Raw genomic sequence first — 24,067 nt, 5'->3', positions numbered from 1 at the left:
GAAAAATCTTGTTAACATCCTAGTGGCTACTGTTATCATTTAAATATCCCGGAAATTTGTGTGAAAGTTTGTTTTGATGATATCTAGGTCGAGTTCAAATATGGGTCACATAACTAGGTCACACTGCCCAAGTATGGAAAAACCTTGCTTATACTCTAGTGGTCATATTTTTGACTCAATAGTCATCAAACTTTGCCTAAGTAATTGCCCTGATGAGTTTGATTGGTCAGGTGAGCGATCTAGAGCCATCTTGGCCCTCTTTTTTCTGTTAGATATGGGCTTGTCAAATATTGACAAGTCCTGACTGATGAATATTGAACTTAATGCAGATATATTTTTTCAAAAATGACAATTTATTGAATAATTACCACTTGTTTACATACTTGTCACATATTTCCAATTCCTCATTTATAAATATTGGATCATCTTGATGCAGAATAATTTTCGAAAATGACAAATTATTGAAGAATCGCAAGTTTTTTTTTACCGTTGAGAATTGTAAGACTTATATTTATGTACATTTTTTGAATGTTGAGACTTGACTTTTAGTGAATACATTAAATATGACAAAACAAGCAATTTTTTAAAGATGATTTTATACAGCAGTTTTTTGTAAAAGAAAAGCCATTTCTGGATTTTTCGCAAAATACATGATGTACAAGAAACATCAACCTGAAAAAAGGAAGTGGTGCAGATCTGTTGGGATATCTGTTTCTACTGGTGATACACAATGTGCAGTATGCAAACAGATTTTGAAGAGGAACTTAACAAATACAAAATATGTGATGCAAGAATTCAGTATAAGTTACAATACCAGATTTTCATTTCAAATGGAAAAGCCCACCGGATCAGTCTATTATCTTCAGTCAGTGGTCAGTCTTAAAAAATCAATTATCCCAAAGGGTGCATATCCCACCAGGGACATTTTAATACTTTTAATGCTACAAATGCATTTAACTAGCTCATCGACGGTTCTACTCTAGTGCAACCAGAAATGATATCTAAGGGTATCTTCGGTCTCTACTCCAGTTCAGGTTGAAAGTTGCAATACGACTTATCCAGTGTCAGTTTCATTATAAACTGACTATATCACCCCACAATAAAGATAGTCAGTAAAATTACTTACTAAGAATTGATAAAAAATAGTTATTGATAAAATAAATATCTGTACTGTTGTTTTGCTGATTTGTGTTTCGATAGATATGATAGAAGCTGGGTATTTTTTAAATATTTGGTATTTGATTGGTATATAAGTACCCGGCAGAATGTATATAAAAGACCCTTGCGAAGAGAAGATGAGCAAGGTCACAATGAAACCCCTTTCCAAACTGGGAATATGGTATTTCCAGGTCTTAGTGGAGATGTTGTGTTTCTTTATTATATACTTATAAATGATGTATTTCGAATTGAGTTTCGAAATGAAATATTTTTTACTGGTGTCTTGCCACTTTCTGCTATATTTAGCCAAATTTAAGTCTTTCATATGGCGATGTCAAAAAATAGAAATGCATATAATAAACAGAAACTTCAAGTAACTTCTATTTATACAGAATTTATTTTCATCTTGTGGTATGAAAATTATCTTGTTTCACTCGTGGCTATCGCCATTCATGAAATATTAGTTTTTCATACCACTCAATGAAAAGAAATATTGTATTTATAGAAAAAATAAGATCTGTGAGATTCGTGAGATCTTACATTTTTTTCGACGGATCTGACTAATCTCTCGCTACAACGGACCAAGGCGACGATATGCGCATCTCCTCTTAGAACTGATGGTTCCCATTAAGTTTCGTTGAATTACAGCCAGTGTTTGCTGTAAAAGCCCGGAAACAAAATTCGGACTGACGGATGGACGGACAGATAGCGCAAAATCAATATCCCCCTCCCGATTTGATTGATGGGGGATAAAAACCATAATGCATTTTTATAAACTGCTTCCTTCTTTTGAATGATTAAATTAAAAAAGTAGCCTTTATTGACACTTTCAAAATGACAAATTCCAAATACACTTTTGTCTGTGAACTGTTTTATTCCTCTGTAACTAACTTATATAACTAATATTTTGCGTTGCCCTATAACGTGGTTTGTAACGTTGTGTCTTTGTAATCGCATCTGACTAAAAATTTAACAAAGCGTCAAACTGTAGGGTTATTTACATTTTACCTCGGACTTATCCAATCCCTAGTCCTTAAGACTCGGGCAATTAATGTATCCCCTGGTTTCTTCAGATTTTAATGCACGAAAAATATGCATTAACCCTCTGAAATGTTCATTTGTTTCGGCCATCAGTACAAAACAGTTAAAGGGAGACAAAGGCAACAAATTTCATTTGTTTTAAATTTTTCATTCATCATTCTGTAAATGTCGTCAAAATAAATACACTAGACAGTCACAGGAACAAAACTTTTCTCTTTATAAAGAATAAAATGGCGGTTTCCTAACATGGCCCACTTTGGTCCTGTTAGAGCGTTAAGATTTCACAGCAGTTGCTACAGTGAACTCTGAAAATTGTAAAGAACATGTCAAATGAATGACTTTAGACTTGTTTTAAGCATACAATATCCACACTATATGTTATTGTAGCTCCCAGGGTTTGTTCAAGTCACATGACTGGTTTGAAAACTACTCGGTGATTCTGTCGGCTTCTAAATTCTATTCAACATATATAGATATATTTTAGCATTAAATCAAAAATATATAGAATTTATACAGAATTTCATGCTATGACTTTGAAAAATGTCAATTTTGCATGATTTGAGTTCATAAGATCATTTTAATATTTTTGTCCTTAATTTGCCCGAGTATCCCTTTAATAAATATGTCGATTCTGCATTTGAAACTGTCAAATAGAACCAATTTAAAGTTGTAGCTCAATTTTCAAAAGTAGATGGCTGGGTCAAAATTTAGGTTTACAAAATTTTCATTTTACAACTGAAACTGTATAGAGAAGTCCTAAGGGACAGTGTTTTATGCCAAATAGCACTAGCCCTTATAGTTTTGCAGGATATAATTTTTCGTATGTAAAAAGAAAAAAATCATGGCCCCAGCATGGAAGGGCTAATCCTGGTACAATGTTTCATGCGAAGTATGTAAGCACTAGGTTTTGAATATATTTTTGAACAATACATTAGACATTTTCTTAGGGTTGGTATATTTCGTCATCCACCAGAAAAGCACTTAGTGCTCAGGTGAGCTAAAAGTTTTTTCCTACCGAAAAGGAAAAAATAGAAAAGCTGATTCTTATGGTTTCCATTAAGGCCTTTCATCCTTTAGTTAAAGATTTGGTGTTTCGGGCACGAAAGACTTCAGTCTCAAACCAAATTTACAGAAAACAAGCAAGGCTGGCTGGAGCCGGCACTTTAAGCAAATCGTTACCATTTAGCAGGATATTATATGGCTAAAGGTAGATTTGAAACAAAACAGAAAGAAAATCATCATAACTATGTTAAAATCTAACGGTTATATAAAAAGCAGGTCCAACGTTTTATTATTTTAGTAAACCCTTGCAAGTCTGTTCTGACACATGATCATAGATGCCTTTACATAATGAAAACTGAATGCGCAGAAACTATTTGAACTTAAAAACTAAAAATCAACGGTTATTTGACGTAAAGTATTAAACTTTTTTTTGATGTATGAACTTAAAAACATTTGGCAATAGAAAAAGGCACGGCGATTAAAAAGTAAATAAAATGAGTTTTTTAAGCTTAAAAGTGCTGATATTTTCTAAACAGCACACTACTTTACCTTTTGCAAAACTTCAAGATTATAAAGATTTCGTGACATTTATTTCATTGTTTAAGAAAAATTAAATGATATGATTCACTACCATGCACGCTGGATGAATGACCTCAAAAAACTATGCCCGCCTAGAGATAAAACACATTTCAAAATATTTTAAGGAGAACATTCATGTCATCTCTTTAGCGTTTGTAAGATTTTGGAACATTACACCGGTAAATGTTATCTAGGAATAAATATGATTTAATATCACTTTTTAAATTTTGCTTTAAAAGAGAATTTAGTTATTTCTAAACACTCTTTAATGTCTTCATATCTGACAAAAAAATGATAACTTACATTAAAAGTATACCACTCGCATGTCACGTGCATATATCCGGAAATACAGCCAGTTGTTATCGAAAACATACCGTTATTATGACTAAAAGCTGGCTCTGCAATCGATGTAGGATTTGATGAATCAAAGTCTGAAATTTATGACAATATTTTTAAGTTAATTAAACGATTTAAAAATCTGATACGAGTCTGCAAGTAGCGATCAAATTCAAATAATGTATTATATGCTATAAATGTTGTCTTAATATTTGTAATTATGTAATTACTTTGATGTAACTTGTTTACATCATGAAAGATTTTAAAGGGATACTTTTGAACAATAACAACAGAAAAACTGTAACTATCCCAAATTCACCACCAGATAAGGTATTTGTTGTTTAACATGCATAAATATTGTACCACGCCAAATAAACAGTGGCTCTTTCACATTTTGGTGATCTGTTTAAATGAAAGCCCTCGCACTTCCGTTGTAGAGCCATCGACCAAAACAAAGCTGAAAAAGGTAAACACAGTTTCTAAAAATATCCAATTTAAAAGAACATGCTTGTTTTCAAAAAATTGAAGGATGCTTTGCAACGAACAATATTTTTCTCAGAACGTTTACCAATTATCAACTCGTGTGTTTTTCTTTCGCGAAGAGACATATCTTGAGTGATTCCTCTACCATAAAGTAAATGTGACCTACATAATATTAGATGTGGCATTGTACCTACCTCACCTTTGGCTCAACACTAAAACATTTCAAAGAGCTTGGTTATAAATGAAATATTTTTATTGATTTAAATGTGATCCAGCTATCGACATGGTGCTGGCGCCATCGTCAACGTGAAAGAGCTCTCGCAAATGTGATGGAGCCAATACAAGCCACTGACACTTGGGACGTGGAGCACATGTACTGATCATATTATATATATATATATATATATATATATATATATATATATATATTATATATATATATATATATATATATATATATATATATATATATATATATATATATATATATATATATATAACTTAATATAATATTTCAACATCTTAATAATTATAATGGACAATAAAATATGATTTGTTTTTCAAAACGGCTTTTATTATTTTTTTTGGAATATATATGATCAATACATGTGCTGGGATTGACAAATATACATTTTATTTGGATTTTAAAGGCGTTTTGAGTTCCATGCACCTAGTGTCTGTGAAACAAGTATATAACTAGTGTCGATATTGTGGAATATGGCGAATAATATTCATAAATAGACAAAATTGTATGAGTTGATTAAATATAATAAATAAGATCAACAAGGAAGGGCGGCGTTCAATGAAGGCAAATCCCAAACGACTCAGCAATAAGAACCAGCGCAAGGAGCCCTGGAGGACCCCAAACAAAAACAGGACAGGTCGCAAAGCAGAGCACAGACACGATAATCACACAAATGATACCTAAAAAAGTAATAGTAACCGACAAGGAAATGAAAAGCTTACATTGATTATAATTGAAATAATTATATCCAATGCACATTTTACATTTGATATATTTGATAACCTTGATAATATCATCATTTCGTACCTCGAACAAAAAAAAAATAAAACAATAAAAATAAACAGCATCAAATTACTTATGTTATTGGCGTATAAAGATATGTTATATTCTTTTTATTTCTTATAAGAGTTGTATATTTCGTCATCTTAATACCTTGCTCTGCTTTTTCAAACACAAAAAGAATGTTAACCGTCGGAAAGCAATATTGTGGCAATTATACGTAACAAAACTCAATAAAAGTATTAAGACCGAAAGGACATTGTCTGTTCTAAAATGTGTTGGTTTATAACTTAACAAAGACATTTTTACTAGACACAGTGCCTACGCAACATAACACATTATGTCAACATCAATAATAAGGAAAAAGAAACACACAATCAATGATATGATTAATATTTGAAGATTTTACTATGGTTATAAAACATCGTATATTAAATTACACCTTTAGCATATTTACATATGAATTGTAAACGTAATGACATTCCAATTTATATAAATCAAGGGGCAGGAAGTGAAGTGGTTGCACACTTGGTTCAAGCGAGCGAATTGGTTGCAAACTTGACAATATGGCGAACACGGCGTGATTTTTTGAAACGGGTGAACGAATTTTTGCGAGGCAAGTGGGTTTCTTTGTTGTTTTGAAGTTCATTAGTATGTCTATTCCATAATGCAATATATATGCCACACTCGGTTAAAGGTTTCAGCATCCTAGATTCTGGTTTGAGAAAGTTATTGAAGATATAAACTGATCATGTAGATATTTTGAAATTTGACATGTGACTGTTCTGGTCGGTTTTTCTCCTAATTTATTCGAATTTGTAAGTTTTGAACTGCTTTTAACAATAACAAACTATGTTTTTGTCAATGCTGTACAAATGGTTTAGTTCGCAAGTCCGCAGATAACGTTCAATACACAAAAATATCTTGTTCAAGCACATTTTGGTTTGTAATGACATGAATGGGAACATGTCCGTGGTCAGTGCCTGAAAAGAGCGGATGGACACTCATTAAGCCTAGAAGTCATACGTACATAAAAGCTTATAAAAATTCTTTAGTTAGTCAATGGATATAGATCGGAATAATTCTACAATATCGAAACTAATTATATGTTTGTATTGACTCAATCACATTTGTGACAGCTCTTTCACATTGCCGATGGCGCCAACACCGTATCGATTACTCGATCACATTTGAATAAATGTAAATATTTTATTTTTAACCAAGCTCTTTAAAATTATTTTTGTGTTGAGCCAAATGGTAGGTTGGGATCATGTTTCATGCACGATAAATTGGTTAGACATTTACTTAACGGTATAGAAGTCACTAAAAATGTGTTTCAACGTAACAGAAAACACACAAGTTAATATTTGGTAAAAGTTCTAGCAACGTTATTTTGTGGTACTTCGTATCGAAATTACATGCAAACTGATAATGAACATGTTCTTCGTGGCATAGCATTCTTCGATTTTTGAAAAACAAGCATATTTTTTAAAAATAGAATATTTTTTCAAACTGTGTTTACCTGTTTATTGCTTTGTTTTGGTCAATGGCTCAACGACGGGAGTGTCGAGGGCTCTCATTTAAACAGATCACCAAAATGTGAAAGAGTCACTGTTTAGTAGGCGTATGTACGCACACATACAAACTTTCCGGAACAAAACATTATTTTGCTGCTAAAAGTAGGGATTTATCCGTTTAGCAACGATATTTTGGATGCGCTACTCGTTCTCAGATACTTTACTATCATATTTATTTTATACACGAATTTTGAAAATATTTTTTGAAAACTAAAACATTAATATGTTTAAGCAGAAATATAGTTTTATACATTTTAATAAGCTAGGTAACGCTGCAAAACTATTCAAAGGAAATCTTAAATTTTCACAACAACTATCACAAAATAAAAAAAGCAAATAAATAGTTATAAATAGTAACAAAATTATAACTAACATTGACATCGTATGCTTATATTATATTAACCTTTTACCCCATGAACATATTGCGAAAAATGGTCGTTGTCATTGAAAAGTCTCCTGTAACAAGTTCAACCTGCTATGAAACTATAAAATATGCTTCAAAACTGATGAAACTTGGCATAAATGTTGACTACACCATAGCCCATGTAACAGCATGCTCAATCGTAAATTTCCTGTTACCATGGCAAGGGGGACGTCTCAAAATTGCCAAAAATCACTATTTTGCATTGTATTTTTTCCATCAAAACTGATTTCAAAGTGCTGCAAATTATCAATGAATTGAGATTACTAAATACCCTAAGATCGACCTGATGCCAGTTTTAGCCTGTCACATGTCCAATATTTTCTTGGCGATGAGGGGAACTTATGCCCCCTTCAAACCGCCTTAACAGAAGGAGGCAGATCCTCCTTTTGGTAACCCACTGGTGCAACATTTTAATGGGGGGCCGCGCCGAAAAAGTGGTCACTTTTTTATCAACATTTCTCGAACGAAAAACAGGGTTTGGGGCCTAAATAGGACATTTTTCACTGTTTGGGGCCTCAAAAAAAAGGGGAGATGGCAAAAAGCCGTCAAAACACATCTATATCAGGGAAAATGTTAACAAACAAAATAACAAACAAACAAACAAAAGATACAAAGATGAATAAATAAATACATTACTTACTGATAGCAGACGGGACTACCATTAGCTGAGCGCTTGTATTACTAAGGTCTCTGCAATTAATTTGAGTACAGTCATTGTAATCGTAATCGATTTTTGTCATCTTGTAAGCAAACACGTTTATTAAAAATGTATAACCATCAGGCGTAGGCAAACACGTATCATTAAACACACACTCTGATATCTGAGTTCCATTTAAAACCCATTGAATACCATTTCCAACTGTCCGTCGGCAAACGCACGTTACGTTAGTCTTAGCTGAAGGATTTGCAGAGTCACAAGCTAATTCAAAATCATCTGATGATGCTATAAATATAAACATTGTTAAAACATCTTTAAAATGTCTGACAACATTTAAACAGATGCTCATATGTGTAATAGCATAATAAATTTACATTTTCATAGTCTTTACTGATTGTGTTACCAACAATCTAATGTCATTTTTAATTTTAACAAATTAAGCTGGCAAATAATTTGTTTCTATAAATATTTCACAATTGTAAGCAGCTTGATAAAAATGTCAGTACAAACCCTAACATTTTTTAAAGAATTGATGTTTTAAAAAACAATTAAATATGTGTGTCCCATATGAGTTCAATATCCATTAACAATGATACTTCATTACTAAGTTTTCAATTTTGTTTTACCAAATACATGTTTTTTTTTCGCAAAAAGTACTTAAATCTTCGAAATATGAAAGTATAACGTAAACAAAAATGACCATGGAACTTTTTGTCTGTCTATAAAGTCAAAGTTAAGTCAAGTCAAATCATTGTTTTCATTCAATTATGTATATACAGGACAAACATAAGTACATTTGTAGAAGGAAAATGAGGCTGCTAAAATAGCAGTTTTAAAACCCTAAAACAGAAAATTAGAATTTCTTAAACAGATCAGTTGAGGTACTTAACACAGAAAGATACACAACAAATGAATAAGAAATAGACTGGAACACAAATTGAAAATTGTATATTTGTGCTATTTTAGCCATATTTAAGTCAAAAGCGATGGAATGATTTTCAATTGTGAGTCATTTTTACAATAAGTATACTCCCTTTTAAAACAAGAGGGCCATGATGGCACTGAGTCGCTCACCAGAAACAACTGCTTTTCTGTGTTGGGAATTATCCATTGTCAATATTTTCTAATATTAAATTTGAACATAGAATATCTTTTAACAATAATTTGAAGAAATGTCATGACCTGGGGCATTTAAGCTTTTGCTTAAACGGGCCCAATCAAATTAATATGAGCAAACTTGATAAAAGACTACCTAAGACTGCTACAGACAAAGTCTTGTGGTCATCATCAATTATGTTAGTAGGAGATGATGTTCAAAGATTTTCTATTTTTAGCTTGAGCGGCCCCTAAAAGGGGACAATCAAAAAAATATGAGCAAACTTGATAAAAGACTACCTTAGAATGCTACAAACAACATGTGGTGATTATCCATCTATAAATTCTGTAGAAGGAGTTTAAAGGTATTTTTATCTTTAGCTTAAGCAGCCCCTTAAAGGCGCCAATCAATATAGTATAAGTAAACGTGATGAAAGACTACATAAGAATGCTACAAACAAATGTGATCATCTTTAATTATTTCAGGATATGATGTTCAAATGTTTTTTCTACTTTTAGCTTTAGTGTCCCTAAAAGGGGCCAATCAAATTGATATGAGCAAACTTAATAAAAGAGTACCTAAGAATGCTACAGACAAAATTTGGTATTTATCTATATATTAGTTATGTAGAAGGAAACGTTTAAAGGTATTTCTATATTTAGCTTTAGGGCTAATCAAATCAATATCAGCAAACCCGATAAACGACTACCCAAGAATGCTACAGACAAAGTTTAGTGACCATCCATCAATTATTTATGTTGGAAATGATGTTCAAAGTTTTCTTTATATTTTAAGCTTAAGCGCCCTTAAAAGGTGCCAATCAAATTAATATAAGCACAATGGATATAAGCCTACCTAAGAATGCTACAGACAAAGTTTGGTGATCATCCATTAATAAGTTCTGTAAAAGCAGACTTTTAAAGGTCAATCTTTTTTTAACTTAAGCGGCCCGTAAAAGGGCCAATCAAATTAATATGAGCAAACTTGATAAAAGACTACCCCAAAATGCTACAAAGTTTGGTGATCATACATCAATTAGTTCTGTTAAAATAGATGTCTAAAAGTTTTTTTTTCTATTTTAAGCTCTAGAGAGCCCTAAAAGGGGCCAATCAAATTAATATGAGCAAACTTGATAAAACACTACCCACGAATGCTGCAGAAAAAGTTTGGTGACCATCCATCTATTAGCTTAGTAGAAGAAGATGTCTAAAGTTTTTTGTATTTTTAGCCCTAGAGACCCCTTAAAGGGGCCAATCAAATACATATGAGCAAACTTCATAAAATACTATATAAGAATGCTACAGACAAAGTTTGGTGATCATCCATCAATAAGTTCTGTAGAAGAAGACATTTAAAGGTATTTCTATGTTTAGCTTAAGCGGCCCGTAAAAGGGGCTAATCAAATTAAATGGGCAAACGTGAAAAAAGACTACCCAATAATGCTACAGACAAAGTTTGGTGATCATACATCAATTAGTTCTGTTAAAGAAGATGTCTAAATTTTTTTTCTATTTTAAGCTCCAGAGACCCCTAAAAGAGGCCAATCAAATTAATATGAGCAAACTTGATAAAACACTACCCAAGAATGCTGCAGACAAAGTTTGGTGACCATCCATCCATTAGCTTTGTAGAAGATGTCTAAAAAAAAATTTTATTTTTAGCCCTAGAGACCCCTAAAAGGGGCCAATCAAATTAATATGAGCAAACTTCATTAAAGACTTCCCAAGAATGCTACGGCAAAATGTTTGGTGACAACCCATCAATTAGATCTGTAGTAGAAGATGTTTAAAGGTTTTTCTATTTTTAGCTCTGTTGACCCCTGAAAGGGGCAAATTGAAATGACATGAGCAATTTAAGTGTGACTGTCAGAAGGATGCTACAGAACAACAGTAAATCTGCCCGACTGATTCAAAGAAGACGATTGTTGACGCATGACTACTGATGACAGACGCCGGAGCATCCCCCTTTGATACTAATAGCTCACCCTGAACCTTCGGTTCTGGTGAGCTAAAAAAAAAGAAGAAACAAACGAACTTTTTTACTGATCTGAAATTTTGCACACACGTTATTGGTCTAAACCTACATCAAATGAAACATAAATAGAGATGTGAGCATCATTTAACAATCGGCAAAAATTAAACATTCTTATATATGTTTTGGAAATATTTTAATTACCTACTATTTATACTATTATGTATATAGGCTTAATTTTAAATGTGTTAAGTATCTATTTCCTGATTAGCTCAGTAGGTACAGCGCAGGACTGATTATCTCGATGTCGTAGGTTCGATACCTACTCATGCCACTTTTTAATAAATGTGTTTATTTGATGTTTATATATTTTTCATTTTCATTCATCTTCTTTTAAGAAAGTTCTTTTCATGTTCATTCTGGAATATTCTTTCTCTAAGTAGTTTGGTATTCTAGATTTTTCATTGATAGTACGTATATAGTGAATGTTTGTACTTCGATGTGTGTGTGTTAATTTGTGATATTGTGTGATGTTGATATACAAGTTGTGTGCTATTGTACTGCTTACATAGTAATATTTAAGTTTGGATTCCGTAAATCTGTGTGAGAAGTATTTTTGACAGATTTTGATATTTTGCTGTGGAATTGATTAAATTTGAGTTGTGGACCATTGAATTTCGAACTGTGAGGTAAACTTTAAGACATTGTTAAATTTGAATCGTGGATAATTGTGAGTTAAACTCTACTTTCTTTTTTGTATTTTTGTAAATAACTGTTTTTTTTTAAAATTAAAACATTGTAAAATATGTTGCTGGGTTAACGTGTCTGTTAGATCGTAACAGAATTGAGGGCTCGTCCGGGATAGAATTTTGTTTAAAGCCATAAATTTTGTAGTTCATTACCTATTAAAAGTTGGGTATAGGTGGCGTTTAGCTGTCAAATAAAAATAAAATTCTTCTTTGCAAAACACAGCAACAAATCAAAATGTCTTTTGATTTAGAACAGCTTGTTAAAGAACCTTCCAAGGATAAATGTCTTTTGGCTAAGAGGTCTGATTTGCTCAGTCCTGCAAAACATTTTAATGTTGAAGAAATTAAGTCTATATGAGAAAACAAGAAGTTTCAAATAGGTTGATTGAATGTTTGGCAGAAGAAGAAATTGTTTAAGAAAATCAAGAAAAAACAGAGTTTGAGTTACAATTACACTTGAAAAATTCAAGTTGAGCAAGAAATCAAATTAACAGAACGGGAATGTAAATTGAGGTTGTAATTAGAATATGATAAACAAGAAAGATTATTAAAAGAAAAAGAACATGAAAGATTATTAGAAAAAAGACAAGAACGATTTTTTAAAAGAACAAGAAAGATTATTAAGAGAAAAAAGAGCTTGAGGGAAAAGATAACATTATTCCTGATGCTTTATCCCGTGTATGATATTCTATGTTATTTGCTTTAAGATTTATTTCATAAAGCTTTATCTTTACGAGGGGATGTGTTATGTATATAGGCTTTATTATAAATATCTCTAGTATGTATTTCCTGAATAGCTAAGTAGGTAGAGCGCAGGACTGATAATTTCGATGACGTAGGTTCGATATCCTCTCTTGCACTATCATTTTTAATAAATTTGTTTTATTTGATGTTTATATATTTGTTCATGTTCATTCAAAGACCAAGAAAGATTTTGTAAAAGAACAAGAAAGATTATTAAGAGAAAAAGAGCTTGAGCTTGAGGAAAAAGAACGGGAAAGAGAGGAAAAAGGATAGCGAAAGACAGGAAAAATAATGCAATAGACAAGAAAAAAGATTGCGAAAGTCAATTTTATTTACAAATAAAAAAATCGGGGCTAATAAATATGCAAATCAAGCACATATTAAAGCCAACAAACCTTTTGATGTAGCTAAATTTATTTAACTTGTAACTTCTTTCGATGAGAATGATGTTGATAATTTTTTCTTACATTTTGAAAAAGTTGCAGACAATTTAAAATTGCCAAAAGAGCACTGGACTTTATTGTAACAGTGTGTCTTAACAGGGAAAGCCCGTGTAATTTACACTCAATTAAGCATTGAGCAGTATGCCTTTTATGATGCTGTAAAAGAGGTTATTCTGAAAGGCTATGAGTTGGTTCCTGAGGCATGCAGACATAAGTTTAGGAACAGAAAAAAAAGTGAGTGGCCAAACTCATGTTGAGTTCGCAAGAATTAAAGAACAATTGTTTGATCGCTGGTGTTTGCAAGAAAGGTTGGAAGCCTTATGATAATTTACGCCAGTTGATTTTTGTTGAAGTGTTCAAGAGTTGCATTAACTCTGATGTAAAGGCCCTTTTACATGAAGATGAGAAACAAGTCGAAACTTTAGAGGAAGCTGCTCGATTGGCTGATGACTATCCTTTAACTCATAAGCATTCCTATGTCCCAAAATCCACTGGTCAATTTACAACCAAACATGAAAATTCAAAAGGAATTGGAAATCAGAATCCAATTAGTAAGCCCAAGCCCAGTTATGGTTCGTCTGCCTATAAAAAGCAGTCAAAGAAATTCAAAGAGCAAAATGAAAGCACCAATCATTTTTCTCCCTTGACTTGCTGGTATTGCAAAAAGGGCACATTGCTACCAACTGTGGGAAATTGAAAAACAAAAAAATAAAAGCTTATGATTAGTCTAAACCAACAGGGCTCACGACTTTGAAATCAGGCCCTCAGTCTTGTGTTAATAAAGATAGCGATTTTAAAAAGCTAAACAAACCTAGAGAAAAGGTCTCAAAATCTGATTCGGTTATGGAGATTTATGAGCCATTCTTGTCGGATGGTTTTGTTGCACTTTGAGGTGATTCTAGTCTACCCTGCCCTGTCAATATTTTAAGAGACACAGGAGCTTCTTAGTCTTGGATTTTGGCTGATACATTGCCTTTTTGTAAGAAGACCTGTTCTATAGTGTCTTAATTCAAGGTGTTGAGTGTTGTTTTGTAAGTGTTCCGCTCCATAACATCTTTTAAACATCAGATATAGTTACTGGACGGTATCCGTAGGTGTTAAGTCGTCGTTACCCATTTAAGGCGTCTATTTGTTGCTAGGTAATGACTTAGCTGGCAATAAGGTCGTGGTTAACCCACTCTTAACTGGCACACCGAATTTAGATGAAACTCCTAGTTTTGTTGTGCAGGAATTTCCTGATCTTTACTCATCGTGTGCAGTTGTTAGAGCTATGGCTAAAAGACAGAATGAAGCGACTAGTATAGCCTTTGATTGTGACACAAAGGTCACTCAGGACGTTGGCCTATCTTATACATTTTTAGGTCAAATATTTGATAATGAGATACACAACTCATTTTGTGATAGTGGGAATAAAATGAACATTAGTACATATTTTCTGGAAACAAAGTGATCCCATTGGAAGCATTAATTACATAAGATTACATAAGATTTGCAGACTGGGCTTGATTGAGTCTGTAAATGGTCTGTATATAGTTTGGTCCTTACATTGTTGATAAGAAAGAATGTGATCTTAATTATGTTAACACCTGGGAGGCGAAAAGAAAAACAAATGTGTCATATCAATATGCTAAAGAAATACATTGGTAGAGATTCTGAGAATTTTGTTAAGCCGGTTTCAGTGACTCATCCTGTCTCCTATAAACAAAACGTTGGTGATATGGATGAATGTGAAAATGGACAAAAACTGATCATTGTATACCAAAACTTGAAAATTCTGAAATTCTGAAGAATATAGACATGAAATTTGTTCACCTTGAACCTTCACAACAGAAACAAATAAAAGAGCTGGTTTATAAGATTAAACATTTGTTTCCAGATATTCCTACAAGAACTGATAAGATATAACAAGACGTTTTGGTAGAAAGTAACACTCAGTGAAACAAAATCCACGAAGGATGAATCCAGTCAAACAACACGTTTTAAGAGATGAAGTTAAATACTTAATAGAAAATGACGTTATAGAACCAAGCCAGAGCAAATATAGTCATGCATTCTTGTGCCAAAGTCAAACAACTCATATAGGATGTGCACAGATTATCGTAAGATCAATGCAAATAAAAACTAGAACTATCACTAAATGTGATTAATACCCCCGCAAGACTGCTTCGGAAGTGAGAAAGTTACTAGTAACAGAATACCTTGTAAAATCATTGAAAAATGGTTGTTAAAGATAGTTGTGGTTCTTGTATGTTGCATTTCCTTTCATTTTGGTTGGCCATTGATGAAGTTTTATTGAATTACTCTGTTATAAGTCCAGAAAGAGTTACGCTTCTTGATCACTGCATTTCCTCTCATTGCGCTTGACCATTGTATGAGATTGAATTGAATTTAAAACCTTAGTTTTTTAGTTATGCACCAAACAAGGAAAAGGAACAAGGGGCAATAACTCTACAAATACTGAAGATGGAGTTATGGCTATTGTACACTGCATTTCCTCTTATTACGCTTGACCATTGTATGAAATTGTATTAAATTCCAACTACTAGTTTTCAAGTTATGCACTGGACAAAAAACTAACAAACGACAATAACTATGTAGTCGAAATAGAGTTATGGTTCTTGTGCACTGCACTTAATCTCACTGCCTTTAACCATTGTATGAAGTTTCATTGAATTTCAACCATTAATTTTCAAGTTATGCACTGGACAATAAAAAGTAACAGAGGGCAAAAACTCTTTAATGAGTCAAGAAAGAGTTGTTGTTTCTGTGCACTGCCTTTCCACTAAATGTACTTGACCACTGTATGAAATTGTATTGAATTCCAACCACTAGAGTTCGTGTTATGTTCTGCAACAAGGAAACGCAACAAAGGGCAATCACTCTATAATTACTCTGGACAGAATGATGTTTCTTGTGCATTGCACTTTCTCTTATTGTGCTTGACCATTGTATGAATTTGCATTTAATTCAAACCATTAGTCTTCAAGTTATGCTCCGGACAAAAAAGCAATAAAACGTACCAAAGGGCAATCACTCGATAATTACTCTGAATAGAGTAATTGTTATTGTGCACTGCACTTTCTCTTATTGTGCTTGACCATTGTATGAAGTTGTTTTGAATTCAAACCAGTAGTTTTCAAGTTATGCTCCGGAAAAGGGAAAGTAACAAAGGTAAATAACTCTGTAATTAGTCATGATGGAGTTATGGTTCTTGTGCACTGCACTTTCTCTAAATGTGCTTGACCATTGTATGAAGTTGTATTGAATTTCAACCAACATTCTTCAAGTTATGCTCCGGACAAAAGAAAGCAATGGATAAGTAGCAAGGGGCAATAACTCTGTAATTACTTAAGATAGAGTTATGGTTTTGTGCACTTCACTTTTTCTTATTGTGCTTGACAATAGTTTGAAGTTGTTTTGAATTCCAACAAGTAGTTTTTAAGTTATGCTCCGGACAAGGAAAGGTAACAAAGGGCAATATAACTCTGTAATTAGTCAAAACGGAGATGTGGTTCTTGTGCACTGCACTTATTCTTGAATTCCAATCAATATAGAGTATGAGCTAGAAATGGATAAAAGTTACCCCCTCTTGGTATTTTATGGGACCCATGTAGTTTTAAAGATAAGCATATAGGAAAACATGTGTATCCTGTTGTTAGACAGAAACGTTTACCATTAAGAAACAAGCCAATGTGAATGATCTGCCCCTGTCAAAATTTCTTAATAAACAGCCTAATTGAAATAACCATTAATGTTTTAACCAAATGAATTGTTTTGTGGTCGGTTTTTGTTTTAGATCATAGACGAGGTCTCTAAAATGATTTACTTTATACTTAATTGATGTTATTACTTTTAAAATGGCCACACAATTCAAAATAGCCGCCATTTACCTGTTATTTTATTAACATTTTAATATAAACTTTGTGGATTTGTTTAACAAAAAAGCAAAACATCACTATATTATAAAAAAGTTGTTTGTATAAATATTATAGAAGTTAAATAGACTTTTTGTTGATAAATTTGGTTTAATTATAATGCTATCAAAGAATATAAATTAACCCCCACCCCCTTTTCCAATTTTTACAATACAGCTCTTTAGTCACATATTACGTGTTACTCGAAATCTTTTTGGAAAATAACATCAATATAAATTTCCATCTCAATTTCCTCTAGATCATCTTCTTCGTTTTAATCATCTTCTTACACCGATACTAGCAATTTTATTGGCTATGATTTCAATTACCGTGAAATAATTTGTATTTGTGGGCATGAAATTTCGTAGTTTTATCAAAACTGCCATTTTCGTGTGTTCTTAAATCCGTGGATTTTCATTTTCTTGTAAAAAAATAAGCATTAGAAAGTTATCTTTCACTTAATCACCGAGCTGTTTTACTTACCGCGTGTATATAACAGAAATAGTGTCAATAAATTTAATCCTTGCCTCTGGAAGTAAGACAGTTACTGCCCATAATGGACCATAATTAACAGCAATTAACACATTTGTGTGACATAATATGCAGCTCCATTGGTAACACTGCCCCTATAATTTGCCAATGTAAACATCTCATAAATTATACTACATCTGTCACTTTTTAACCAGCGAGTAAATAAGTTTACACCCTGAATCGGTCCAAAACTACACACTACGTCACGTCGACTGTGTACATTTATATGCTACGAGTTAGAGGCTATTTATGTTTGTATCTAGTAAAAAGATGGCAGCTTCTTTGATATTTTCGGAATAGCAGTCACACAAATACATATTGAAATTAATTTAAATGGATCACATAAACACTAGTCGTGTAAAGTTTTATCAGCGCCAATTAATGCACTGGGTTCCCATATTAACTCGATTATGTCACGTATTTTGGCTAACACAATCAATTAGCCTACAACGTACAAGTAGTCCCCCTGATGACATTTGTGACAGCCAACTTATGACATACCTTCGATTTTTTTTCAAGTTTTTTAAATATTGCATAAAGGGGTTATGTACAGTATTGGAAGAAGAAGAAGAAACTAAACTATTTAATATGTCACTGACCTGATTATTAGTATACATTAATACCTCAAAAATCTGCCGGAAAAGCGCCGACTCATGTTGTGATATATTTAACAGAGACATGGTAAGAAGTATTTGTTAAGATAAAATTTCGTCGGGTCTTAAATTCGTGGACGAAAACCATGAAAATTCGTGCTCCACAAATAATAATGATTTCACAGTAATTCCGGTTGTAGTATATTTCCCTCTGTCCAGGTACAATGTATATGTGAGACCTCCGGTTGTACCAGTATTCCCCCCATATCCATCAGGACTTGGAAAAGTTGGGAATCGACAAAAGGCATTTCACCACACAAAAATTTGGTAATTTGATCTTAAAATATGCATCTTTAATGTGGAAAGATATGGTGGCATTAAACGCAAGTCAATACTATAGGTAATTGTAAGTATGTGTGCATTTGGTCTAAACTTTTGTCTGAAATGTCAACGCGCAACTTCTTTATGTCACTTTATTTGTTTTTCCTGTATAAAATGCAAACAAACTGTTCCAGAATTTTGAAATCTTCTTCTTGAAAATCAACTCTCTCGCCCGTTCTCTTGAAAACTAGTTAAAAGTATATATTCAGGATATTAAAAAAAATGTTTACAACTTTATTGTCCCTCTCCTCATAAAAAAGGGCTCGTGGTATCGCATGCGGTGAAACTATGTAGCCAAATCAATGCTTTGCAAAGATCTTCTCCTAGTCTATCAATGATTTCATTTACTTTCTATAATTAGCCACAACAGTGTCAAATAATATTAATCTGTTGATAGACTGTGCTTACGTTTGAAGTAATACCATAACATTAGTATCAGGGGATCGTACAATATTTGTCATCATTTTCAGCCGCATGTTGCATAAGTAGCATAATTCTGGTATTAGCTTCCTCTTGAGATGTATGTAGATCTGGAATCGGTGTTACTTCTACTTTTCAATCTTTACTTCGGAGACATACACATGTCTCTTCACAAGCACAAGATTCTCCTTCCGTCCAATTTCCCTGCATATTTATCTTTAGACAATTCCTCTAATATCAATCTTATCAATTATTTGTTATTTTTATAGTTATTATTACAAAAGAAAACTTTCCAGTCTTGCATAACTTCACCAGGTTCTTTCATCAGGTATGTATCGCTTATTCCTTTTCGTGACATTTTTGCAGATTTGATAAATTCTGCTTTGTAATATCTGTCACAAAGTCTGCACAATCACATTTTGGAAAAATCTCAAACAAATTTCAGCGCGTCTTAATGGGTTGAAGAGAGACAAGAAAGTGCTTGAAGATATATGTATATTATGTTTTTGTTACCTGACCTCTGTTTAGTGTATAATCGCCTTCGAGATCATGCATTAGTTTTGCCTTGTCAGTCTTTGTTTGTAAGCCATCAACTGTAGCTAGAGACCAAGGGATAACATGATAAGCTGACCAAAGACTTTGCCAGCGGCCTTTACTTCCACAAGATTGTTCTGCGTTTTTGCCACTTTCTTACATTTCTTTGTATCGACAAAGGCTTTTAATTTTTGCTTCTTCAGTGGAGCATAAAAACTAACGGTTTTATCACTAGACGTTCTTTGGCGAGCTATCTGTGTGCTTCAAGTCCATTTCGGTAGGCATCAAACAGACTCTTTGCGATCTTCTCTGGTGCAGGAGCCCCTGAACTTAAGCAGAAAAACACATCCCTATTATCTGTTGCAAATGAATTCATAAAGTTAGTTATAGATTCTTTGTGTTTCGTAACATGTTTTTTTCAAATAAAGCTATATTTGCTGGTTGTGTATCAATGTGTGGAAAAGGATCCACCAATGATATGCAGGCCATGCGGAATTTAGTCACAGCATAGCTGGCTCTCGAGTGTCGTGTTTGGCATCATCTGTATTAGGCAGCAAAGTTTCTGCTGAATCCTATTCTGTCTCTACGAGACTTTGCATGTCTGTTCATTATTTGCTCAATAGTTATATTAACAGCATTACGGGAGCCATGCACGTTTGATCTGCTTACACTGAATCCGTTATTTTGAAGAAGCTTTCTTGATCCTAGGTGTATCAAATCAATGTATCAACATAAGAACATATACAGATAGATATTGTGCATAGTTATGATGATCATATGCAAAGAATAATTGTAGTATATTTTATAATGTTGATATGTTTAGGTCAAGATCCTCCTCCTTCATGGCTCTCATAAAACGAAGAACCAGCCAAATCTTAACAATGAATTCATTCAAACTGTGCCGTCTTCCCTATGTGACCTTTTTTGAAGTCTTCCTTGAACTCTTAATGCCTTTTGTGAAGTTCAATGACAAAATCATTAGCTAACACATCTTCAAGGTGTTCACGTCTTTGATTCTCAGCTAGCATATTTACCACTTGGTTGATATCTCCCAGTGCAGTAGGGTTGTGGATTTAGTTTACTGCTGCTACAAACTGTGCAAAAAGCAGTCTTTCGAAAGTTTCGAAACTGTTAACACATTAACACATTCACTCAACTCTCAGGATTTCTGAGAAACCACTTCCAAGAAGCCGTTTGCCAATCGCCCCTAGGTATGAACCTAGCAGACGGAAAGCCCCTAAATGTATGATAGTAGCACTGTACTTATTTGGATTTTCCAAACTTTAGAATATGCCATTTAGCAGCAGCCAAATCAAAGATCACAAATGTGTACTGTTGGTTTACAGCTCTTGAAACACTTGACATTTCTAGAATTGTCTGAACAGTGGCTTTTTTATACTTTGGCATTAACAGGATGCATGTTCTTTTCTGTAGACGATGTTTGATCTTGCAACTCAGAGGTAAGAGAGATTCAGCCAGCCCAACTTGGAACAATCTGCTTGTCATGTACACATAAACGAGAGAAAGAAAGATGAAAAAGCAAAACCCGAAAAATTTCTTTTGTCGAAACTTATATGTATTGATAAACGGAACTTATTTCCCAGTAATTAAGCATTCAGCCAATTCTTCAGGATTAACAGTTGGAGCCTTAATCACCTGTACATTTGATATATTAGTGGATGTTTGTTCTCTCTAAGTGTCATCATCATCATCATCTTAATCATCATCTTACGACTGTTGACAATTCCGTGCGCAGTATGGGTTGTTATTTAGATTGAAATGGTCTTAGCACAAATGTTTATTAAATTGCTTTTTGCAGAAATTGAGTCAGGGAGAACAATGTCCCGATAAAGAGTATTGTTACATAGTCTCCAACTCCAAAATCTGAGAGTATGACTGACAATGTACAAAAGTGTCTTATGCTGTCATATGCCGTGTTGCATTTTAAAAACGATTTCATCAACAAAATCACTCTAAAACAATTGATTTTAAAGGAGAAGCATACTATTATGTTGTCTGCCTTTTTCTAATGGCGCAATACGGGAAGTAACTTTATAATGTTTTTTAAAGGGGAGTAACAATGATAATGAAATGTAATACATTAATTTCAATTATTTTTCTAATAATAATGAAAAACTACCAACTTAAGGCTTAAGTCATTTTAAATAAAATAAGGGTAAGAACAGTTTCCTTTGGTGGAACTCAACGAGCAGCCTTTCTGTCAAATAGTCATTGTGGTACGTGTAAGCTATACTATTCAATATAGTTATATGGATATAAAGAAGCAGGAACGGAACGGAGAAGTCAACTACCAACTTTTCAAATTGTTTCTCATATAAGTGAGAGGATAATAAGTTTCTAGAGAGGACAAAAAGTCATTATTTGCATGAAATTCAATTAAAAATATCTAAAGGCAACTCAAATCGACCCCAAACAATTATGTTTCATATATCTCTATAAAATTGAAATAATATTCAAGAGCAGACTATTTACAAGTCCACCTAGCATAGAGTTAGTTTCACTAAGCACGTCATATTTTTTCCTTATTACATCAAACTATTTATGAATGGGTATAAACGCATTAAATATTGTTGTGAATTGTTTATCTGTTCAATAATTGGCGGCCATTTTAAAATGGCGGACACTTTTAATTATGTTATTTTTATGTTAAAACTTAAAAACTTTTTGTATAAATCATAAAACATATAATACAACTCAAAACAATGTTTAGATCACAAACTTACTCCGTCATAGAGAAGATATCTGAAGAAATCTTATAAAACTTATATATAAAAATATGATTCAAGGACAGATTATCAACTTGTTCTATTGCATTCATGGTAAACGTTTCAGCTAAACAACAAGTGCCAATAGATAGCACATACCCTAAGTTTCTATATAAGTTACTATATAGGTGTACAAAAATACCCAGGGGGTAAGGGGGTTATGCTTGCCCTGCGTCTATTAGTCTTCAAGTTATGCTCCGGACAAGGAAAATGCAATGTATAAAAACTGATACTTATCCAACACCAAGAGTGGGTGATTGCATAGATAAAGATGGAAAAGCAAAATATGTGACGAAATTTGATTTACTTAAAGGCTTTTGGCAAGTTCCATCGACTGAGAATGCGAAAGAAATATCATAATTTGTGACTCCTAATTGACTTTACCAGTATAAAGTTATGCCTTTCGGCATAAAGAGTTCACCAGCTACATTTCAACGGCTAATCAATTCGGTTATCGCTGATCTCGATGGATGTGACGTGTACATTGACGATGTCATCATACATTCAGACAGAACATTGGAAGAACATCTTCAGATCAAAGCGATTGAGCAACGTCAAACTGACAATCAATCTCGCGAAAAGTGAAAAAGCTACATTGACATTTTTAGGACATAAGGTGGGACAGGGTCATGTGAAACCAGTTGATGCTAAAGTACAAGCTATAAATGATTTTCCTGTACTTACATGTAAGTGACAATTGATGAGATTTATTGGTATGGCTGGTAATTACCGAAAGTCTTTGCACAAACTTTTCTGTTATTGCTGAACCACTGACAACTTTGCTTAAGAAAAGTGTCAAATTTGTTTGGAACAATAAGCATGAGACGGCATTTGAATGATTAAAAGCCATACTGAAGAACTTACCAATTCTCTCAGCTCCAGACTTTGACAAATGTTTAAAATTATCTGTAGATGTAAGTGATATTGGTGATGGTGATGTGTTAATTCATGAAGACAACAATGGTGTTGACCATCCGTTTGTTTCTTTTCAATGAAGTAAAGAAACAGAAAAATTACTCTACAATAAAAGAGTGTTTAGCTCTTATATTTGCGATTAAACTTTTGAAGTTTACGTATCTTTTTCAAAGAAACCCATTGTTGTTTTCAGTGACAACAATCCCCTCAAGTTTATTGCATGAACTTAAAATTAGAATCAGAGATTGTAAAGATTGAGTTTGATGTTAGAAGAGTATGATCTTGCCATAAGACATGTTAGAAGAAAAGATAACATTATTCCCGATCCCGTGTACAATTTACTATGTTATTTGCCTTATGTTGATTTTAAAATATTTATTTCATAAATCATTTTCTTTAGGAGAGGAGGTGTTATGTATATAGGCCTTATTTAAATGTGTTAAGTATTTATTTCCTGAATAGCTGTAGAGCCGATCATTTCGTAGGTTCGATACCTACTTATGCCACTATCATTTTTAATAATTTATGTTTTCATGTTCATTCATATTCTTTCATGAAAGTTCTTTTTATATTCATTCTGGAATATTCTTTCTCTAAGAAGTTAAGTATTTTAGATTGTTCATTGGTAGTTTTTATATAATGAATGTGTGTACTTCAATGTGTGTGTGCTAATTTGTGATATTGTATGATGTTGATATACATATTGTG

General features: G+C 33.0%; 1 protein-coding gene across 1 annotated transcript in view; it reads right to left on the bottom strand.

The window, feature by feature from the left end:
- The window catches only part of LOC132732727 (uncharacterized), a 101,483-nt gene that overhangs the window by 66,422 nt on the left and 10,994 nt on the right, over positions 1-24,067 (bottom strand). The window contains exons 3-4 of the mRNA XM_060719208.1: positions 8,265-8,567; positions 4,084-4,211 (exon numbers count right to left, since the gene is read on the bottom strand). Of these exons, the coding sequence (XP_060575191.1) occupies positions 4,084-4,211; positions 8,265-8,567 (431 nt within the window). The remainder of the gene's footprint in view (positions 1-4,083; positions 4,212-8,264; positions 8,568-24,067) is intronic.

Source organism: Ruditapes philippinarum, unplaced genomic scaffold (assembly GCF_026571515.1).
Source record: "Ruditapes philippinarum isolate M1 unplaced genomic scaffold, ASM2657151v2 ctg589_1_1_1_1, whole genome shotgun sequence".
Classification (NCBI taxonomy): Eukaryota; Metazoa; Mollusca; class Bivalvia; order Venerida; family Veneridae; genus Ruditapes; species Ruditapes philippinarum.
This window is presented reverse-complemented; position numbering and strand designations above follow the sequence as displayed.